Source organism: Dermacentor andersoni, chromosome 6, assembly GCF_023375885.2.
Source record: "Dermacentor andersoni chromosome 6, qqDerAnde1_hic_scaffold, whole genome shotgun sequence".
NCBI lineage: Eukaryota > Metazoa > Arthropoda > Arachnida > Ixodida > Ixodidae > Dermacentor > Dermacentor andersoni.
Genome location: NC_092819.1, coordinates 113,066,665 through 113,088,595, shown reverse-complemented (window position 1 = coordinate 113,088,595; position 21,931 = coordinate 113,066,665). Strand labels below are relative to the sequence as shown.

General features: G+C 44.9%; 1 protein-coding gene across 1 annotated transcript in view; it reads left to right on the top strand.

The window, feature by feature from the left end:
- Positions 1-6,147: 6,147 nt before the first annotated feature.
- The window catches only part of LOC126522216 (thiol S-methyltransferase TMT1A-like), a 36,682-nt gene continuing 20,898 nt past the window's right edge, over positions 6,148-21,931 (top strand). The window contains exon 1 of the mRNA XM_050170950.3: positions 6,148-6,542. Coding sequence (XP_050026907.2) covers positions 6,162-6,542 — 381 coding nt within the window. The 5' untranslated portion in view covers positions 6,148-6,161. The remainder of the gene's footprint in view (positions 6,543-21,931) is intronic.

The following is a 21,931-nucleotide window of genomic DNA, read 5'->3' as shown; positions in this document are numbered from 1 at the left end:
ATCCGCAGGCGCTAGTTGTAATCGGTTCGCGCAGGACAGGGGTAATTGCAGATCGCAGGGAGAGGCCTTCGTCCTGCAGTGGTCATAAAACAGGCTGATGATGGTGATGGAGACGACGACGACGACGACGATGATGATGATGATGATGATGATGATGATGATGAACATAGCACACTCCCAATTTTTTGTGTGGTACAAATACAAACATGCGAAACCCCAAAGTATACTTAAGCCCTATACAACGATACGAGCCGTGAATCACGACCACTCTTTTAACTCCACGCAACCCCCAGAGCTAGCACACCTAAATTTTCTCGTTTTCCCCCGAAGAATAAGTGACTGGAACAAACTAGAACTAGTTTTAACTCAGAGAAATTAAACTATTCAGCATCTTCATTTATAGTACACCTGTGCAGTTCCTTGCCTGTAAAAACACGATGTCGGCGTGTGTTAACGGTGTTAATACTGTATTACGGACCATTGTTCATGTTTATTGTATACCTATGGTTGCTTTCTGCCTAATGCGTTCATAATGAACCATTTCCTTTTTTCAATATATCCCAGTTGCATATAAGTATGTGATTGTTAATTTGCCCCTCCTGCTTGGGTATATCAAGGCCTACAGTGTTATGTAAATAAATAAATATATATACACAGATGACGCACCGCGTCTTACAGGAAAAGAAGAGCTGGCGGACATTGTTAACTTGGGTCCGCCGAGGACGCATCGGTAATTTTGTACAAGGTATGTATAACCACACTGCTTGCTTTTACTTCCACATTCCTAACACCAGACTGATTCCAAATTCCATGTATAAGTTGTTTGAATTCAATCTCAGTGCAATACAAGACCATTCGCAAAGACCACGTCAAGCTTCATCTAAGCTGCAAATTACAGAGGTTCAGATACTGTAACAGGCTCAGCGAGCTCATTTTGTGCCTTTTCAGGTCGACCATAAGTTTTGTTGATGTGCCCACACAAGTATACCAGGCCAAAATAATCCATAATTGTCAATGAAGGGTAGTGTTACCAATCCAGTTCTTGCTTTAGCAATAACGGCGTTTCTGCAATCGGTGGCGTTGGCTTAGCTTAGCTAGAATCGTTACATATCGTATCTTGGTGTTAATAATAAAAACGCTCTCACGACATCCACATGATTCGAACACGCTTTGGTGGTTACGAGGAGAAATACTTTAGACTCTAAGCCACATCACCAGAGTGCCTTGCGACTAGACTGTGCCACCAATGAAACTACGTATTTATTATATATGCTACCTAATTATTTCTCCCAGAGTGGACACGGGGACAGTATCCTTGACAGAGCACTGAATTGCTTTCCGTTTGCTATGCAGGCCCTGCTTGCATTCTTGATGCCCTGGCTATCGGTCCCATCGTGCGGCCTGATATGCCAGCTTCCGTCACCCTTAACCATGTACCATCGCTACGCCTGCACGATTGATGAGGTGCCTTCATCGCATCTTGCTTTCGCACCCTTCGTCGACTCACGCTGCCCGGTACAACTCGGCCTTAAAACACCCCTCGGATCGGCAGCAACATCATCCTCGGCCCAGTACTTAAGAAGCCGGCCATGCAACAGCTCGTTCAGTGGACGCGGGGAGAGTATCTTTGACAGAGCACTGAAGTGCTTTCCGTTTGCTATGGAGGTGCGTACAAACCTTCCTTTGTATGCTAAGAAGAGCAATACCGTCTGCTTATTCCTCTTCCCGTGTCCACAAGTATTGCGCGAAGTTTTTTGTGTATGTTTCTTTATGAACCTTTTGTTATTGCGTGCGGGTAATGCTGTGAGCAACCCTGGGCCCACATGCACCCGCTCGGAAACCTTTTTAGACATTGAAAATTTACCTTCCGATCCCACTGAACAGATTAAAGTTATTTTTCATTTGCTAAAGAACATACACACCCGTTCGCTGCATAGCTCTAAAACACAAACAGCATTTGCAGCTGGCGTTAAAACTATTAAACCTGGACAGAAATCAATTGAAACCAAAATCACTGCGATTCAAAACCGATTAGATGAGCTACAGCAAAACTGTAAAAGGTTAGACGAACTCAGCCAGAATATTGCCACCATTCACACTGAAACAGACGAACTTTCCGCACTGGTCACCACTTTTCAATCACGGCGGGATGATCTTGACAACAGGTCACGGCGTAACAATTTAATTTTGTATGGCATCCCTGATTCCGATGAAACCTGGCAGGCGACTGAGAAAACATTGATATCTATTCTTAGTGATTGCCTAACGACCCCCCTTTTCCCTCACAAAATCGAACGCGAGAACCGCTTAGGAAATTTAACAAATGCCGTCCTATCATTGCAAGATCTTTGAACTTCAAAACGAAATACCTAATACTCTGCAAACGCAACAGCCTGAAGGAAAGTAAAGTCACAATTAGTGAAGATTACTCGGTCGCAACATGTCTGGCACGAAAAAAGTTGCTCGACCTTGCGAAAACCCAACCTATATCCCCAACCCCCAAATTGTGTCACAACAAGTTGCTTATGAAAAAGAAATCTTACATGTATGACCATATGACTACCACTGTCATTTTCGCGCATGCCAGCTTGTCCTCTGCCGCTATCTCTGCCAACGTTTCCTAGGGACGAGTGAGGGATAGTGGCCAGGCATCCTCGGCTTCAGTATCGCTTCTTTTTACGAATATAAGAAGCGTCTTTAACAACTCACTCACATCAGCAGTCGATACATGTTCCACAAAAATAATCGCGCTAACTGAAACATAGCTCACTGCGCATGTCTGCAGCGCTGATATCTTCTTCAATGCTCCTCGCTTCTTGTTCTATCGTTGTGATCGTAGCACGGAGAGAGGAGGCGGCGTGTTCTCGCAATTTCCAATGACATATACCATTATCTTGTATGCACGTGCAGACTGGTCTAGAATTAATATGGTCAGCAATAACACTTCATCAGAAAGTTGTAATAGGGGTATACTATCGTCCACCTTCGCCGTCACTTAACTTCAGTAACGAATTTTATGACGTGGTTAACATCTTTGCAACACGCTTTCCTTCATCACCGCTGTTCCTACTTGGCGATATTAATTTACCAAACATAACATAGAATACCGACCTCCCTTTAATATCCCCACTCTCATCTCAAGCTTGCAACCTTTTAGATGTGTGTTCCGTATTCTCACTCGTGCATATGTGTGCTCAGACAACTAGAATAACAGCTAACACGGCGAATACTCTAGATTTAGTCCTCACTTATCGACCCGACATAGTATCGCCTGTTACGTACCTGCCAGGTATTAGCGACCACTTGCTCCCAGATACGATTGTATGAACAGAAAATTCTTAAAAAAGACTTCAGATTATTCTTCTGTCACACTATCCAAACTTTTCCAGTAATTCCTTTAGCACTTTACGCTACCTAATGAGTGGTAAATAGGCAAGGTGATTCTAGCGTATAAATCCGACAGCAAAGCATACCCTAATAGTTATCGTCTAATCTCTCTCACCAGTACATGCTGTAAAATTCTCGAACATATTATTTTTACCAACCTTCTTAATTTCCATGAATTCAACTCATTTTTTACGTCAGCACAACATGGTTTTCGGAAACCTTACTCCTGTGAAACCCAATTAATATCGTTTACACATGCACTGCACCATATTCTTGACCAATCATCTCTAGCTGTTTGTATATTCTTAGCTTTTTCAAAAACATTCGACAAGGTGCGTCACAATCTATTGCTCCACAAACTAGCCAATTTAACATTGACTGTAACCTTTTGAAATAGATTGAGTGTTTTCTTCTCAACAGCTCGCAATTTGTTTGTGCTAACGGCATCAACTCCGGTTTTACAGAGGTCAGTTCAGGTGTTCCACAGGGTTCCGTCCTTGGACCCCTATTGTTCCTAATTTACATTAATGATCTTCCCTCGCTTATCAACATCCATATCCATCTGTTCGCTGATGATTGCGTCATTTTCAGAGAAATTGCCAATGCTAACTATACTGAATTACTTCAGTCGGACCTTACCACTATAGGGAACTGGGGCAATGAATAGTTAATAGAGCTAAATATTAACAAATCAAAGTCATGCGGGTGCCTAGGAAAACATCTACCATACCGTCGTACTACATTGACAACATGTCGTTGGAGTGGGTTTCTCCATATAAATATCTTCGTGTTTACATCACTTCTAACTTCAGCTGGTCTCTTCATACTAAGAACATAATTAAAAACGCTAATCACATGCTTGGCTACATACGTTGCAACTTTTTCGACGTACGTACTAATTTGAAACATTTGGTATATAAAACTTCAATACGACCCAAACTCGTATACGCGACTCCGGTATGAGACCCTGCTAATGAAAACCTGATCACTGACCTCAAGATGGTTCAAAATGACTCTGTACGTTTTATTCTTGCCAACTACAACCGCACAGCGAGTATAACTAACGTGAAATCTAATCTTTGCCTCCCATAGCTGGCATCTCGCAGAAAAGTGTCTCGGCGCTCTTCCACAAGTTGTACCATCATCATACTCTACGGGATCACCTCATCCCCCATCCAGTTTATGTAACCCCTCGCATTGGTCAGTACAAAGCCGGCATTTTGTCATGCAGCATTAAAAGTATCTCACAATCATTCCTGCCGCGAACCTCACGTGACTGGAATCACCTTCCCGCTGAAGTCGTAGGCCTTACTAATTATGAACAGTTCCCTGAAGCCTTAACTAATATTTTATATGCAGGTGCCATTTAAACAGTCAAGTAAACAACTGTATTTGCCTTCTTCATTCTTTTGCATTTACCACTCTCCCTTTGTAATGCCTTTGGCCTTGAAGGGCATAATAAATGAAATGACATGAAACAACGAAAATAGTAGTCCCGCGTAATCGCAATTAAAGCTTTTTAATGCTAAGCAATTTTTTTCGAAACCGGTTACCAATTCTACTTAAACTGGGCATGAAAAAATGTTTATATCCATGTGACAAAAAGGAGGCATAGGAGTGAGAATTCCGAATAATAAGGCAAAATACTGGTAGGACACACTATTCTGCCCGCCTCTATTGAACAGTGAAATCAAATAAAATCCACTTTTGTTTTGCGGTCAGCGAAGCTAGACAGTCACTTTGGGCTAAAAGCTACGACAGTAGTTTCACGGGGGCACAAAATACATTACATAGCAATCTGAGCGCAGTAAATAGTAAGGCAAATATACAAAGTAATATAAAGTAATAGTTCTGTACAAAAATATGTCTATCAAATAATGAAGTAAGTTCAAAATAAGTGGAGACTAACATCAGACATGGCGTCTCGGTAACCTAGCTACATTTAGTCTGATTTGTCTTGATTTTCGTTAAGCTAAATACTTTCTAATTCACTTTTTGTTTATACTAACCTAGCTACGCTCAATATGTCTCTCATTTGTTGAGCATTGAAATACGCTGGAATTTCTCATGTTTGTGCTAGCAGGTTCCAAGCAATCCCCAGTCAGCTGTCTCCGAGCGTGGGCATGTGCCCCTAAGTTACGTAATGCGGCTGCAGCTGCTTCATTGCTTCATGGACACTACTCAGAGTTTTTCCTTGTCATGGCGTTCCGTCGCGTCCTTGCCTGAGGCACCTTCGGAGTGTATCAGAATCTCGATAGGTTTATAACCCTATATACGCTTCAGTCAAACGGGATGTCGCAAGCGTATAATTTTCGAGGGCAACATTCTACTCTGGGATGAGAACAAGTGTGCATAGCATTGCAGTTCAGGTGTGTTATGCGAAGTGCGTACACATCGTAGAAGCAAAACAAAAGCAAACAATCAAGTAAAAAGCCTGGGCTCTCCTCCTACCTAGCTGCTTTTCTTTCACCAAAGCCATCTCAATCTTTCTATTTTCTTAGTTGTGCTCGGTGGCTTATATTTAAGATACCGTTTGCTTTTTTTTAAGGAAGGTTCGATCTGCATACCTTCAAATTAAAGCAGCGCATTCTCGGGCTTAGTATTCTGTAGCGCATCAGCGCACTTGGATCAACTTAGATATCCCGAGCACATCAGCCGATACCATCCCTCGTTCGGCGGGCACATTTTCCCAGAACTCCGCAGGGTCCCGTACATTATATAAAGGTCCGATCGGCCGCTTCGAATTCTGTTTGCCGCCGATAGAACATCGCAATATGGGTGTTCACGCGCTTCTTCATCGCATAGCTGTGAACATCGCACTTGCAACTTTGCTTGTGATTTCTCTACTCTTTTCCTTACCGCTGTGGCTCAGCGTTCGCCTGCGCCAGTGGGTGTTCGCACGCATACTAGAATTTACGATCGCGGTTCGTCAAGCAGCTTTCGCAGACACACGGCGCGATGTGCTGACAGCGCTCAACGGCATCGAGTCGCATGACCCCGAACTGCGAAGCGAAGGAGCTATTAGAGTTTTGGAGATTGGTGCGGGCATTGGAGCGAATTTCAACTTCATTCGACGCAAGATGAAGTATTGGAACATCGACCCTAACGAAGATTTACAGAGTGGCTTCTTGGAGGCGCTCAGGAAAAACCCGCAGGTTTGTAGTGGCCGTTTCATTGATACCCAACTCACTGATCTTGATGAATTCTTGTTTTCTTCCTCCCTATTAACTTATTAAATTGGCGTTAAGCCTCATTGAAGCAGGTCCTAGGAAATATACAAGCAGTTTACTGAGATGCGCAATTTTCTAGCAAGTTATGATATCCGGTAGATTTATTTTTTTTTACCAGCTAGCCACTGTTATATTGAGAACAAAGCAAAGTGTTTGTAAGCATGTCAAGGAATTCTGGACATTCACCTTCGGAACTTCACACCAATGAACAAGTGTACCTGATTGTGGCAAATTTTTTAAAATTATCTTTTACAACATCGGCCGAGGATCAAAACGATTCAGCTGACTACAACGAAAGAGTAGTCCCTCCTCACATATGCATTTATGATACTTATAGTCAGAATTCTTGTGCTGCGTTGAAGCAGTGTCTTGGTCAGGGATGGGCGGTGAAGACACACGACAGCAGCAAATTGTTTTGCTTCCTCCCGGCAGAGAGCACCTAGCCTTGAAAAAGCGCTAAATTTCAACCGTAAGGCGATTTATTACAGAAGGCACTGGGACGGTAATGGTAGAGGGAGTGCTGTGTAGTCTGTTTGCACGCAGCCAGAGAAGCAGCCGAGGCGGTGGAGAGTGATTATCAGTGTGCACCTCTTGAGTGTGCCTGTTTATGATTGTATGCACGTGCACGCGCATGTTAGTGCGCACGTGCGCGTGCCTCTGTATTTGCATTTACATGCGCGCGAGTACGTGTGTGCGTGTGTGAGCGATCGTGGCGTGTGTCTATGCCTGAATTTGCTTGTGCGTGCACCAATACGCGCATATTACGGTATTTGTGAGTGCGCTTGCGTGCTTGCGGTGCATGCATGGGCGCGTGTGATAGGGTATGTGTGCCAACGTGAGTTCGTGTTTGAGTATGAACGCGAGCGAACAAATGTGCGCGTGTGTGCGTGCGAGGGACACAGAGTGTGCGTGCGAATGCCTCCGTATTTGAATTTGCATGCGCGCGAGTGCGTGTATGCGTGTGTGAGCGGTCGCGGCGTTTGTGTATGCGTGCATTTGCGTGTGCGTGCACCTCTACGCATGCATTAGTCTACGTGTAAGTTCGCTTGCGTGCTTGCGGTGCATGCATGGGCGCGTGTGATAGGGTATGTGTGCCAACGTGAGTTCGTGTTTGAGTATGAACGCGAGCGAACAAATGTGTGCGTGTGTGTGTGCGAGGGACACAGAGTGTGCGTGCGAATGCCTCCGTATTTGAATTTGCATTCGCGCTAGTGCGTGTATGCGTGTGTGAGCGGTCGCGGCTTTTGTGTATGCGTGCATTTGCGTGTGCGTGCACCTGTACGCATGCATTAGTCTACGTGTAAGTTCGCTTGCGTGCTTGCGGTGCATGCATGGGCGCGTGTGATAGGGTATGTGTGCCAACGTGAGTTCGTGTTTGAGTATGAACGCGAGCGAACAAATGTGTGCGTGTGTGTGTGCGAGGGACACAGAGTGTGCGTGCGAATGCCTCCGTATTTGAATTTGCATTCGCGCTAGTGCGTGTATGCGTGTGTGAGCGGTCGCGGCTTTTGTGTATGCGTGCATTTGCGTGTGCGTGCACCTGTACGCATGCATTAGTCTACGTGTAAGTTCGCTTGCGTGCTTGCGGTGCATGCATGGGCGCGTGTGATAGGGTATGTGTGCCAACGTGAGTTCGTGTTTGAGTATGAACGCGAGCGAACAAATGTGTGCGTGTGTGTGTGCGAGGGACACAGAGTGTGCGTGCGAATGCCTCCGTATTTGAATTTGCATTCGCGCTAGTGCGTGTATGCGTGTGTGAGCGGTCGCGGCTTTTGTGTATGCGTGCATTTGCGTGTGCGTGCACCTCTACGCATGCATTAGTCTACGTGTAAGTTCGCTTGCGTGCTTGCGGTGCATGCATGGGCGCGTGTGATAGGGTATGTGTGCCAACGTGAGTTCGTGTTTGAGTATGAACGCGAGCGAACAAATGTGTGCGTGTGTGTGTGCGAGGGACACAGAGTGTGCGTGCGAATGCCTCCGTATTTGAATTTGCATTCGCGCTAGTGCGTGTATGCGTGTGTGAGCGGTCGCGGCTTTTGTGTATGCGTGCATTTGCGTGTGCGTGCACCTGTACGCATGCATTAGTCTACGTGTAAGTTCGCTTGCGTGCTTGCGGTGCATGCATGGGCGCGTGTGATAGGGTATGTGTGCCAACGTGAGTTCGTGTTTCAGTATGAACGCGAGCGAACAAATGTGTGCGCGTGTGTGTGCGAGGGACAGAGAGTGTGCGTGCGACTGCCTCCGTATTTGAATTTGCATTCGCGCTAGTGCGTGTATGCGTGTGTGAGCGGTCGCGGCCTGTGTGTATGCGTGCATTTGCGTGTGTGTGCACCTGTACGCGCGCATTAGCGTATGTGTGCATGCGCTTGCCTGCTTGCGCTGCATGCACACGTGCGTGTGAATGTTTGCGTGCACATGTGCCAGCGTGTGCGTACCAACGCGTGTGCCAACGCACCCACCCTCCTTTCGCCCTCTCCCCATTAGAGAAACCCAGCATATATATACTGTGGTGAGGAAATCCTATGTAGCCTTCAGGAAGGCAAATCCACTTATCGAAACGTTGACTCCTGCTTTCACCTTGTTCTCGTTTTGCACAACGTGTGTGTTCATGTTTCAGCATGCACGCGTGCGACCAAATGTGTGCGTGTTTGTGTGCGCTTGAATGTATGTGCGTGCGTATTGTGTTTGTGCATGTGTGCGTGTGAGGGTGCGTGGATGTGAGCGAAGATTTGCCTGCTTACACCTACTTTTGGAAACAAACCCAATGTGGAGGTCATTTAAACCCACATTTAAATCCACGAGATAAGAACCAACGACACTGCATTTATAGCATCATCTCGTTCTGAAAGTCGGCCGCGGCGGCCTCATTCCGATGGGGGCGAAATGCGAAAACACCCGTGTGCTTAGATTTAGGTGCACGTTAAAGAACCCCAGGTGTTCGAAATTTCCGGAGTCCTCCTCTACGGCGTGCCTCATAATCAGAAAGTGGTTTTGGCACGTAAAACCCCATAATTTAATTTTTTTTTTCGTTCTGAAAGTGAAAGCAAAAAAAAAAAAATGAAAGCGCCTGTGACGTCAGTACTGCCGCCCTTGAACGGCACGGCCACGTAACAAGCTACTAAGCCGTTCACCTTCGTTATCTTGCTTCTGTTGACGACAGCGCAATGCCTTGAGGGCAATGATGCGCTAAATGTCCTCATTCATGGAATCGTGTACCTTTTCTGTGACCAAGCACGCTTTCGACAGCGCACGTTAGCTTCTGCATTGACATTTTAACTTTAAACGGTTTGCCCTCCTAAAAACAATGTCTATAAAAATCGAAAGTCGTGTGGCCGCAATGAACATGCTCAGCGAGCCGTGCCATTGATGGCAACATCAGAAAAGCCTGGAAGTGGTCAGGGCGACTATCTTTTTCCGCGTCAATTACGCTTTCAGGGAGCGCTTAATTGCAAAATATTTGTTCTGGAGTTTTACAGGAGCAGGGTCAATAAACATATATTCGCTCAGATACACATTGTCGAAGATGGGCTCCAAACGACTCATTTGCTTTAGCCACTCAAGATCAAATATTTAAAAGTTAACTTAATTTCGTGGATTACACACGCAACTGTTCAAGTTGCTCCGTATCCGGATGTTACCATCAGAACATTTGAATGACAACAACAATGTGAGGAAGATTTACATTGGTCTATTTCTTCAAAATTGGTGCCGTTAAAAAATACCGCCGGTATATTCATGATGCAGTACGCCTCTGATAAAGCAGGTGGGAATGCTTGGACAGGTTTTCTTGAAGCAATTCAAATTCATTAACAGGGAATGCATGTGCCCAAACATGCACCTATGCCTTTGCAATGGAATTTCCTACATTACACAAGAAAGACCTCAGCGCCACGATACACTACACAAGGTGTGCGAGGAGATTGTCTGCCCTCGCGGTTATTTTCTCAGCCTTGTTGACATCAGGCTTGGTTTACTAGCGCCATTAGGAATAAAAGGAGCGCTTACCTGGTGGCCCAAGCAAGTACACTGCTTCGGCCACTCGGTCGGCGTAAGAAAATAGATAGATAGATAGATAGATAGATAGATAGATAGATAGATAGATAGATAGATAGATAGATAGATAGATAGATAGATAGATAGATAGATAGATAGATAGATAGATAGATAGATAGATAGATAGATAGATAGATAGATAGATAGATAGATAGATAGATAGATAGATAGATAGATAGATAGATAGATAGATAGATAGATAGATAGATAGATAGATAGATAGATAGATAGACAGACAGATAGACAGACAGACAGACAGACAGACAGACAGACAGACAGACAGACAGACAGACAGACAGACAGACAGCCAGACAGATAGATAGATAGATAGATAGATAGATAGATAGATAGATAGATAGATAGATAGATAGATAGATAGATAGATAGATAGATAGATAGATAGATAGATAGATAGATAGATAGATAGATAGATCATCGTCATCATCATCATCATCATCATCCTATTTTGTGTCCACCCCTGTCCTGCGCCAACCCATTCCAAAAAGCGCCCGCAAATTTCCTCATTTCGTCACATCGCCTAGAATTCTGCCGTGCTGGACTGTGCTTCCCTTCTCTTGCTACCAATTCTGTCACCCTAATGGTCCAGCGGTTATCTAATCTGTGCATTACATGACCTGCCCAGCGCCATTTTTTTCTCGTAATGTCAATTAGAATATCATCGATACCCGTTTGTTCTCTGATGCAATCCGCTCTCTTTCGGTCTCTTAAAGGCATGCCTAGCATTCTTCATTCCATCGCGCTTTGTGCGGTCGTTAAATTGTTCTCAAGCCTCTTTGTCAGTTTCCAAGTCTCCGCCCCATATGTCAGCACCGGTAAAATGCACTGATTGTATACCTTCCTTTCCAATGACAACGGTAAGCTTCCAGTCAGAAGCTCACAATGTATGCCGTATGCAATGCAACCCATTTTTATTCTTCTGTGAAGTTCCTTCTCATGGTCAGGGTTCCCTGTGATTAGTTGACCTAGGTAAACGTACTCCTTCACAGACTCTAGAGGCTGACTTGTGATCCTGAACTCTTCTTCCCTTGCCTGGTTATTCATCATTATCTTTGTCTTCTGCTTATCATTCTTCAACCGCACTATTACACTCTCCCTGTTAAGGTCCTCAATCATTTCTTGTAACTCCTCTGCAGTGTTGCTGAATAGAAAAAAGGCATCAGCAAACCGATGGTTGCTGTGGTATTCGCCATACATCCATACTCCTAGACCTTCCCAATTTAATAGCTTGAATACTTCTTTCAAGCACACAGTGAATAGCATTGGAGAGATTGTGTCTCCTTTTCTGACCCCTTTCTTTATAGGTATCTTACTACTTTTCTTGTGTCGAATTAAATTAGCTGTGGAACCTCTGTAGATATTTTCCAGGGTATTTATTTAAGCGGTCTGTACTCCTGGATTACGCAATGCCTCCATGACTGCTGGTATCTCTAGTGAATCAAAGCCTTTTTGTAATCTATGAAAGCCATATAGAGAGGCTTATTGTACTCTGGGGATTTCTCGATAACCTGATTAATGAGATAGATGTGATCCATTGTAGAGTATCCCTTCCTGAAGCCAGCCTGTTCTCTTGATCGATTAAAGTCCTGTGTTGCTTTACTCTTTTGAAGATTATTTTGGTAAATATTTTATATAATACTGGGAGTAAGCTAATGGGCCTACAATTTTTCATTACCTTAACGTCTCCTTTTTTGTGGATTAGTACAATGTTTGCATTCTTCCAGTTTTCTGGGACCCTTGCACTGGATAGACACTTTGTATAGAGTGCCACCAGTTTTTCTAGCATTATGTCTCCTCCATCTTTGATTAGATCAACTGTTATTCCGTATTCCCCTCCCGTTTTTCTCAGTTTCATGTCTTGCAAGACCCTTGTAACCTCATCTCTAGTTATAAGGGGAGTTTCTGCATCCTGTTCAATATTGTTTCGAATGAAGTACTCCTGAGTCGTTCATGTACTTTACAGATCACTACAGATTTCTTCCGCTGCTTTTATTATACATTATAGATTGCTGATGATATTACCCTGCTTATCTTTCAGTGCATACATCTTGGTTTGTCCTATGTTAAGTTTTCTTCTGATTTCAGGCTGCGTCCATTTTTTACGGCTTCTTCAGTCTTTCTCACGTATTTGTTTCGAGTATCACTTATTTTCGCCTTGTTGCTCAGTTTTGACAATTTCGAAAATTATCTGTTATCTCTTGAGTTGAATACTTTCATTTTTTGTCGTTTCTCTATAGGGCCCTTTGTTACTTGGGAGAGCCTCCCTACTGATTGCCTTGGTGCCTTGTCTCCCACTTCAATTTCTGCCTTTGAAGCCAGCCTAGTTACGGTATCATTCATTAGCTCTGTCATCGTCATTTCTCTGTTCTAACACTGCATATTTGTTTGCATGTACCAGCCTGAATTTGTCTGCTTGTACCCTTACTGCCTCTAGGTTGACATGTTTCTTCATGACCAATTTTGCTCTTTCTCTATTCAAATTGAGGTGAACCCTCGCCCTCACCAACCTATGATCACTGCACTTTACCGTACCTATCACTTCTACATCATGCACTAGGCTGGGATCAGCAGAAAGTATGAAGTCAATTTCATTTCTTCTTTCGACCATTAGGGCTTTTCCATGTCCACTTTCTGTTGCTACGCTTCCTGAAAAAGTGATCAGTATTCGAAGCTTATTCCTTTTTGCAACTTCTACCATCATCTCTCCTCCAGCGTTCCTAGAATCAACGCCGTAGTTGCCAATTGCTTGTTCACCAGCCTGATTTCCCCCGACTTTTGCATGGAAGTCACCCATTACTACTATATGCCGAGTTTGCACTTTTCTCATCACTAATTCAGCATCTTCACAAAACTGATCTACTTCCTCATCGTCTTGACTGGATGTGGGAGCGTAGGCTTGCACTACCATTGATCTATACCTTTTATTATGTTTGATTACGACTACTGCGACCTTCTCATTATAGCTGTAGAATTCGTCTATGTTACCCGCTATGTCCTTGCGGATTAAGAATCCTACACCGTATTGCTTCTTATCAAGGAGACCTCTATAGCAGAGGACTTGGCCGTTTTTAGCAATGTATAGGCCTCACCAGTTCTTCTAATTTCACTAAGGCCGATAATACCCCAAACAACGTCTGATAGTTCCTCAAAGATTCCTGCTAAGCTAGCCTCACTCAAACAGACAGACGGACAGACAGACAGACAGACAGACAGACAGACAGACAGACAGACAGACAGACAGACAGACAGACAGACAGACAGACAGACAGACAGACAGACAGACAGACAGACAGACAGACAGACAGACGGACGGACGGACGGACGGACGGACGGACGGACAGACAGACAGACAGACAGACAGACAGACAGACAGACAGACAGACAGACAGACAGACAGACAGACAGACAGACAGACAGACAGACAGACAGGCAGACAGACAGACAGACAGACAGACAGATCTAATGGCTGAAGTGAAGGCAAATAATGCTATTCGCTTTAATAAGAGCTGCTAGATTGATTGAAGGTTAATTAATTACTACAAATTTTCTGTTTTATGAACAAGAATCACACTATGATTGTGAGACACGTCACAGTGGGGGCTCCCCGTTAATTTTAACAACCTGGAGGTTCTTTCAACTTTCACACAATGCATGGTACACGAGCGTGCTTGCATTTCGCCCCCATCAAAATGCGGCCGTCGCGGTCGGCATTCGATCCCGCGCCCACGGCCTTAGCAGCGCAACCCCGAAGTCACGGCGTTAGGGTGGCTGGAACTGCGAGGTGTGGAAACCGGCCTCTGCAAGCTTTTCGGGGATGAGCGATGCCTTCGCAGTGGCATGGACGTAGGGGGACGATAAATCAAGAAGAATGGATAAATCAAAACAAGAATGGGAAGAAAGAAATTAGAAGGAAAAATCTGTAGGATAACACAAAGGGCAATGCCTCGTTATTTGAGGCTCAAGCTGATTTCCTAAGGACAGCATCATACCGGAGCAAATATTCGCAACAAGCTGAGGCGCGTGTATGCTGCAACCTAAATCCCGAGACCACTTAGCACATCCTCATGGAATGCGAACGGATTGGCCCAGTGAGACCCGTAGGCAATGTCCACTTTCCAGAAGTGCTTCGATTTATAGTGAAAGGAAACCTCAATCGGTCAGCCTTCGAGATAATCAAGAGTCGTTTGAGTATTGGTGGAAAAAAAAGCAGGGAGGAGATAGATATAACCAGGTCCATTAGAGGCCTTGGCAGCGAGGCCTTGACACTGCACTTATAGCATTGTCTTTTTCCGAAAGTGAAGCCCACGCACAAAACAATAGACAGTTTTAGTTACACGTACGTAGAGGCTTCACGTACGCAAACGTGAAAAGCCTACGTGCCTTACGTGCACGCCATCTGACACGCTTTTAGCTACACGTACGCTACGCACGCCAAGAGGGACCCCGTAGCTACATCTATCGGGAATTGTGAACACGGCGGTAGCCAATTCAATCCTGTCGCCGTGTTTCGATGCAAGCCGTCTGCGCGCGCGTGGCCCGCTATCGCTTGTTCGTGATCTCGCGGAACTCCCGCGCGAAGCTGTCTACGTGCGCAAGAAACGCACGCAAAGAATTGAATCTCACGTACGTCCGTGAGACGCGCGCGCGCCCGCTACGTTGTACGCATGCGCACTGCTGACACGTAGAAGCTCTACGTACGCAAAGCCTCTACGTACGTGTAACTAAAACTGTCTAATATGCGCCTGAGACGTCAAGATCACCGTCGCAAATTACGCCACGGTGCCACCATCACCATCGGCACGGCTCGCCTAGCTGTTCACTTTCTTTATCTCCCTTGCCTCGGCCGCAGCAGGATGACTTGAAGGGAATGACGCGCTAAATATGCACCGTCATTTCGTCGTACATTGTTTCTGCGACCGAGCAAGCTTTCTAAAGCTGTTTGCCTTCGAAAAAAACGTGAACAAATATCACAAATGGACTGGCCGCAAGGAACATGCTTAAGAAGCAACACCATTCATGACAATATCACAAATGGCTAGGTGCGGTCAGATCTACCTTACAGACGTTATTTTTCTTCGTCAGTTATGGTTTAGAGACCATTTAATTGGGTAATATTTGTGCTCTTACAGAAGCATGTTTAACAAAAATTTCTTCACTTGGCTAGATAATCTCGAGGATAGGCTCCAAGCGACTCATTTCGTTTTGGCACTTAATATCAATTAGTGAAAATTAACGTTGCTTCGTTAATTACTCCCACAACTGCTCAACTTACTTCGTATCTAGAGATTACCAATCTGAGCACTTGAATAACAAAATAATGTCACCAAGATGTATAACGATTTTATATATTTAGTTGGTGCAGGTAACTACAACCGGCATTTTGATGGTGCAGTAGGCTCCTTGTAAATCAAGTGTGAAATCTTGGAGAGTTGTTCTTTTTTTCTTTTTGCGCAAATCAAGTTCATGAGGTTAAACGAATGTGCCCAACCGTGCGCTCCTGCTCTAACAATGGATTTTCCTCCATCCTACAGGAAGCACCTCAGCGCTACGACACATCGCACAATGTGTGCGAGAACATTGTGTGCGCTCCCGATTAGATTTCTGAGCGTCGGTAGCATCGGGCTCGGTTTCCTGGCGTCATTAACAATAAAAACAGCTGCCTGGCAGAAAGCATTGGACACATTTTTTGGTACTTTGTAATAGATGGAGCAGCGCGGACGTGTGCGTTAGAACGAAATGTACTGAAGTTTCAGGATGAATGCTTTCTGCCAAACATATTGGCTCTCTAATATTAAGACCTGAAGAAGAAAACTCCGCGATGTTGTGACAATTAATGCGGAAATACGTACAGTAACGCGAAATATGGACTGCGACACAGTGGCCGTGATGAAACTGGCCCCTCAACTACAGGGTTACATTAACACATAAAATGCTGGCTTAGTAAATACCAGTAATTGTGAAGTGTTTAGATCTTGAAGTATTGGTGTGTTAGCACATCTGTGCAGTTTTGGGGGCCCTTTCTACCACGTGCAATATCTGTCAGCTAATATTTAAAGAAACTCTGCATAGTTTTCTTTTCACGTGAGCTTTCTTTAGTGTCTAACCACTGTTCCAAAGTTATCATTTGGCTGAAGACGTGCCTGCATGTATTACAAGTACCCTGAATGTTGCTACCGATTCAATCGCAAAAACGCGTCATCTAATCAGATTGCGCGCGTGAACTGTATGCTGGCCTACATTCTCGATCACATTCGAGCGACAGTGGTTGTGCTGCAATGCACAAGCGTTCAAGCCTGATGAACTGATGCCTTGATCAGTAGATAAGATACCACAGAAGGATGACTTTGCGCGCAGCAATCGTTGTGTTTTGAGCGTTTCGTTCTTTTTCAATGCAAGCTCCCGTAATAATGAGTTAGATTCAAGACTCGCCCTTTTGCAACTGCCTTGTTCTTCTAATCACTACAACGTGACTGTGTAGACGTGCTATGTTTTCACTGAATGAATAGTGGAAATGGAGTAGGACTTCCGTTGCGCGTGCGTTAACACTTTTAACAAAATAATTTACTATTCGCAACTGATCTTTTATGCAAGGAAGCTGTAAAAGACGCAATCCCGGACATTACCAGGAGGTCTCAAGAATAAAGAAAACTTAAATACTTATTAGTCAGCTTTCACCTGATGGCAGGGAAGAAAATTCGAATAAACGTATCCTTATGCTCGGGGTGGCATTTGCCTAGGCCTACTAGTTCGGCATTGGGATGGGGAATACGCCCATGTGCGACTCTTGTGGAACTATAGAAACGATTGAACACATTTTATGTCAATTTCCCCAGTACGACGTCGAACGTAAACCCAGAGAGCATTGAGGCGGCTGGACTCTAGACCATTTTCGGAAATGAACAACCTTGGAACATGACGATACGCTACGATAGATACATACATACATACATACATACATACATACATACATACATACATACATACATACATACATACATACATACATACATACATACATATATACTTACATACATACATACATACATACATACATACATACATACATACATACATACATACATACATACATACATACATACATACATACATACATACATACATACATACATACATACATACATACATACATACATATGCAGGAAGCCACGAAAGCGTTGTTGCAGTACTTCATGTCGAAAGGTCTTGGCGACAGCTTGTAGCCTCGATGCGATCCTTCAAATGTGCGCGAAACTGGGCTCTATCTCCTCTCTCTCACTCTTTTCATCCCATTCCCTCTTCCTGCCGTGCAGGATAAAAAAGCGGACAGGCGTCTGGTTAACCCCGTGGCTTTCCTCCAGCTCATGCGCGATGAAGTCGAAGAACAGGGAAAATGGTGATGGCTATGTACAAATGAAAACGACGAAGTACGTTAATAGTGCTTACACTAACTTCCCCCCGTTGTAGAAGCGGCCAGCCTGGCTCCAGATTAGAGATTATCTAAACGGAGAGTGAAGGGCTTCATCCGCGAGACGTGAACAATTTCGGCATTCCGGCGTCGCCGGTGAGTGGCGGAGTGTACCGGGCGGACGAGACAGTTCACTGCAGATGTTTGCTGCACAACGGTGTATAGGCCAGTGTAGCGTTGAATGAACTTCTCATAAAGGCCTGGGGTGTGGACTGGAGTCCAAGGCAAGACTTGGTCTCCAGGGTGAAAACGTAGGTCACGGCGTTTGTTGTCGCAATGATGCTTGCGCTCAGCTTGTGTAGCTTCTGTGCTTTGCCGGGCGATTTGACGGCAATGTGCAACTCGGGCTGCAAAATCTTCTGGAAGCGACGCATTAGGCGAAGAAGGTGGTAAAAAGAATTCTCTGTCAAATGTGGTGGAAGGAGATCGTCCATACACAAGGAAGAAAGGGCTGTAGCCGGTAGTCCGTTGAATAGCAGTATTATATTGCCACATCCTATATGGTCGCCGCGGGTATGTGCCAGGCGATGAGAACGACGCTGAAGTAGCGCGCGAGTGGAAAAACAGAGACGATAACACAAGGAGCTGTCACTTCACCGTTACTATTTAATATTCTGATGTGTTCCATTCCTCTACATCAAGAAGTACAAACATACGTATACGCGGATGACATTGCTTTCTTTGCATCAGACAGTGATATTCACTCTCTATATTATCGACTACAAAACTACCTCAACGCCATAGAAACCTGGTTAAACAAAATTCGCCTTTCACTTAACGCTAGAAAATGCTCGATATTGGTTTTCCCTCTTAACAATCCCGTTAATATATCGATATCCTATCGCCTCGAGACTATACCTCAAGTGGAGTCGGTGAAATACTTAGGTGTAGTATATGACGGTTCCCTCAGCTGGCTCAGCCATATTGACCATATAGTTAAAAAAGGAGTGCGAGCAGTTGGTATGCTACGTAAGCTGTGCAACAGTCGGTCCGGAATGCGGAGAGATCCACTTTTAATGATATACAAAATGTATGTACGGCCCATTTTAGAATTTGGATGTGTTTTATTTTCTGGTGCTCCAGCTTATAAATTACGTCCCCTTGTTCTACTTGAGCGGGAAGCCCTACGACTGTGTTGCGGGTTACCGAAATATGTTGCCAATAACATATTACACCAAGAAGTCAGGTTGCCCTCAATATTGTGTAGATTTCGGTTACTGACGGTGCAAACAGTATTAAAATTGTATGAATCCCCTATTACAAGATTGAAATGCATATTCATTTCCCAGCCTGCACTTTTCTTCGGAGTACGTTGGCATCGTTTTCATACACCACAGGTGGTCTTCGCACAAACATTGATAAATCCCTTAAATGTACGTCTCTGGGAGGTACCGCCTATTTGTGATGTGCGAGAGAACCTACAGATTATATATGATGACATCTACCCAAACAATGCAAAACATCTCCCTTATAATATATTAAACGGCTTATTACAGGACCATTTATTGAGTTTATCTATAAGTACGGTCATTGCGACAGACGCCTCACAGTGTGAAGAAAAATCTGGAATTGGCATTTTCTCTCCCGCTCTAGACTGGTCATTTGCAATCAGGATTCCGGACTTCTATTCCGTATTTTTGGCTGAATTTCTAGCTGTAATCCTAGCCTTACGCAAACTAAATTTTTCAATATCGGCAGTAGTAATAATAACAGATTCTTTATCCTTATGTTCCTCGCTCACAGCAAATGGTGTCACTAACCTTTTACGTACATTTCATTTTCTAGTGCCTGCCCACATAAATTTAATTAGATTGCTTTGGGTGCCTGGACATAAAGGATTAGTCATGAACGAAATGGCTGACAGTCTCGCGAGAGAGGCCCTCAGTGGCCCTGTATTACCATTACTTCCTACAATAGCTTACCTGACGACTACAAGATTCAGGAGATACACAATTACTCAAGACTTTTTGAACCCAGCTGTAGCTAATTTTTCAGAATATCGACACCTCCTATTCCCTTGGCCCAAAAATTCCTTTCACACCAGAAAAACTGAAGTCATCTTTACCCGATTACGTTGTCGAATACCAAAATTAAACTTCTATCGTCACAGGGCTGGTCTGGTGCCCTCCCCTCTGTGCCCAGTCTGTGGAGAAGGTGAAACAATAGATCATTTTTTCATATTCTGCCGCCGTTTCACTTCTTTAAGAAAAAATCTAGAATCAAGATTTACACAGCTTGGTTTGAGCTTTTCAATTATAAATATCCTTTCCCTAGGAGCCTCCTCTCTTGGAAAGTGCCACAGGGATATTTGCTCAACCGTGGAGGATTTTATAAGTTCTACAAAGAGATTGTCTTGAATTCTTAAACATCTTATTTTTGTTCATTTTCTCCAGTTAACTTTACCAATTTCAGTCTTTTAATAACGATAGCCTAATTTCACCCAAATCTTGGCCAATCCCCCACAGTGGGTGTGCGCCATCGCATAAGGAATACCATACCATACCATAACGACGTCGCATTGACTGCTCTGATGAAGTGCTTTCATGCGTTCTCTACGCCGGCTTTCCCGTCGCCTACTAGGCTGCGACACTGGTGGAGGTGCTGGATAGGATTGCCTCATGCTCGGCACCCCTTCACGGAGCCATACCTCGAAAGCGGAATCACCTTCGTTCGTCGAAACTCCTGTTCACCGGTACAGTCACCGCCTGCTAGGCCTGACGCCCGAGTTCAACCCTTTGCAGGACCCTGCTGGAACGCGTCTACCTACTTCCACCATGGCTACGGCAACTCCATCGCAGGTGAGGCTGCAGAATCCTAAGAAACCAGAAAATTTCCATGGCGACGCTTTTGAAGATGTCCAAGATTGGCTGGACCAACTTGAGCGTGTCGCCCGTTATAATGACTGGGGAGCCCAGCAAAAGCTGTGTAATGTCTATTTTTCCCTTCAAGACAGTGCGCGGACGTGGTTTGTGAACCGGGAGAGAAGTTTGACCACATGGGATGCCTTCCGCACCCAGTTGCTAAACACGTTCACTAGTACCGACAGAAGAGACAACGCGCAGCGCCTACTCGAATCCCGTATTCAAAAACCAAACGAGAGCGTTGCCATGTTTGCAGAAGACATGGCCCGCCTTTTCCGCAGAGCAGACCCTCAGATGGCCGAAGAAAAGAAGTTACGCTATCTCTTGCGCGGAATGAATGAGGAACTGTTTGCCGGACTCGTGAGGAACCCACCGACGACAGTTGCCGAATTCACCAAGGAGGCTACCGCTATAGAACGAGCACTACAGCAATGATACCACCAATATGATCGCACGAGCTCGCCGGCGAATGCTTAAATTCTACCTGAGAGCGGCGGCACGTCTCTGCGTGAAGTCATCCGAGAGATTGTGCGAGAGGAGATCCGGCAGCTCGGGATTTCTCCTATGGCACCAGCGGTGGCTTCTGTCACTGATATCGTTCGGGAGGAAGTTCGACAGGCCTTTTCGCCACCCGAATGGCAGGCGGTGCCGCGACGATTGACCGACTCGGAAGCGGTCTGTCGTCCACCTCCCGCCACTTCGATGCTGCTGACACCATCAACCAGTACGACGCAGCCATCACCGCCACCCCCGACGCCCTATTTTCGACAGTCACAGCCGCCGCCAGCTACGCCGTATCGCCGCCAGACGGTCACTGCGCCTCGATCTTACGGCGAATTTCCTGCCGGTTACCCGCTTCGAAAGACCGGTTTGTGGCGCACCGCTGACTGCCGGCCGCTACGCTTTCATTGCGGCGA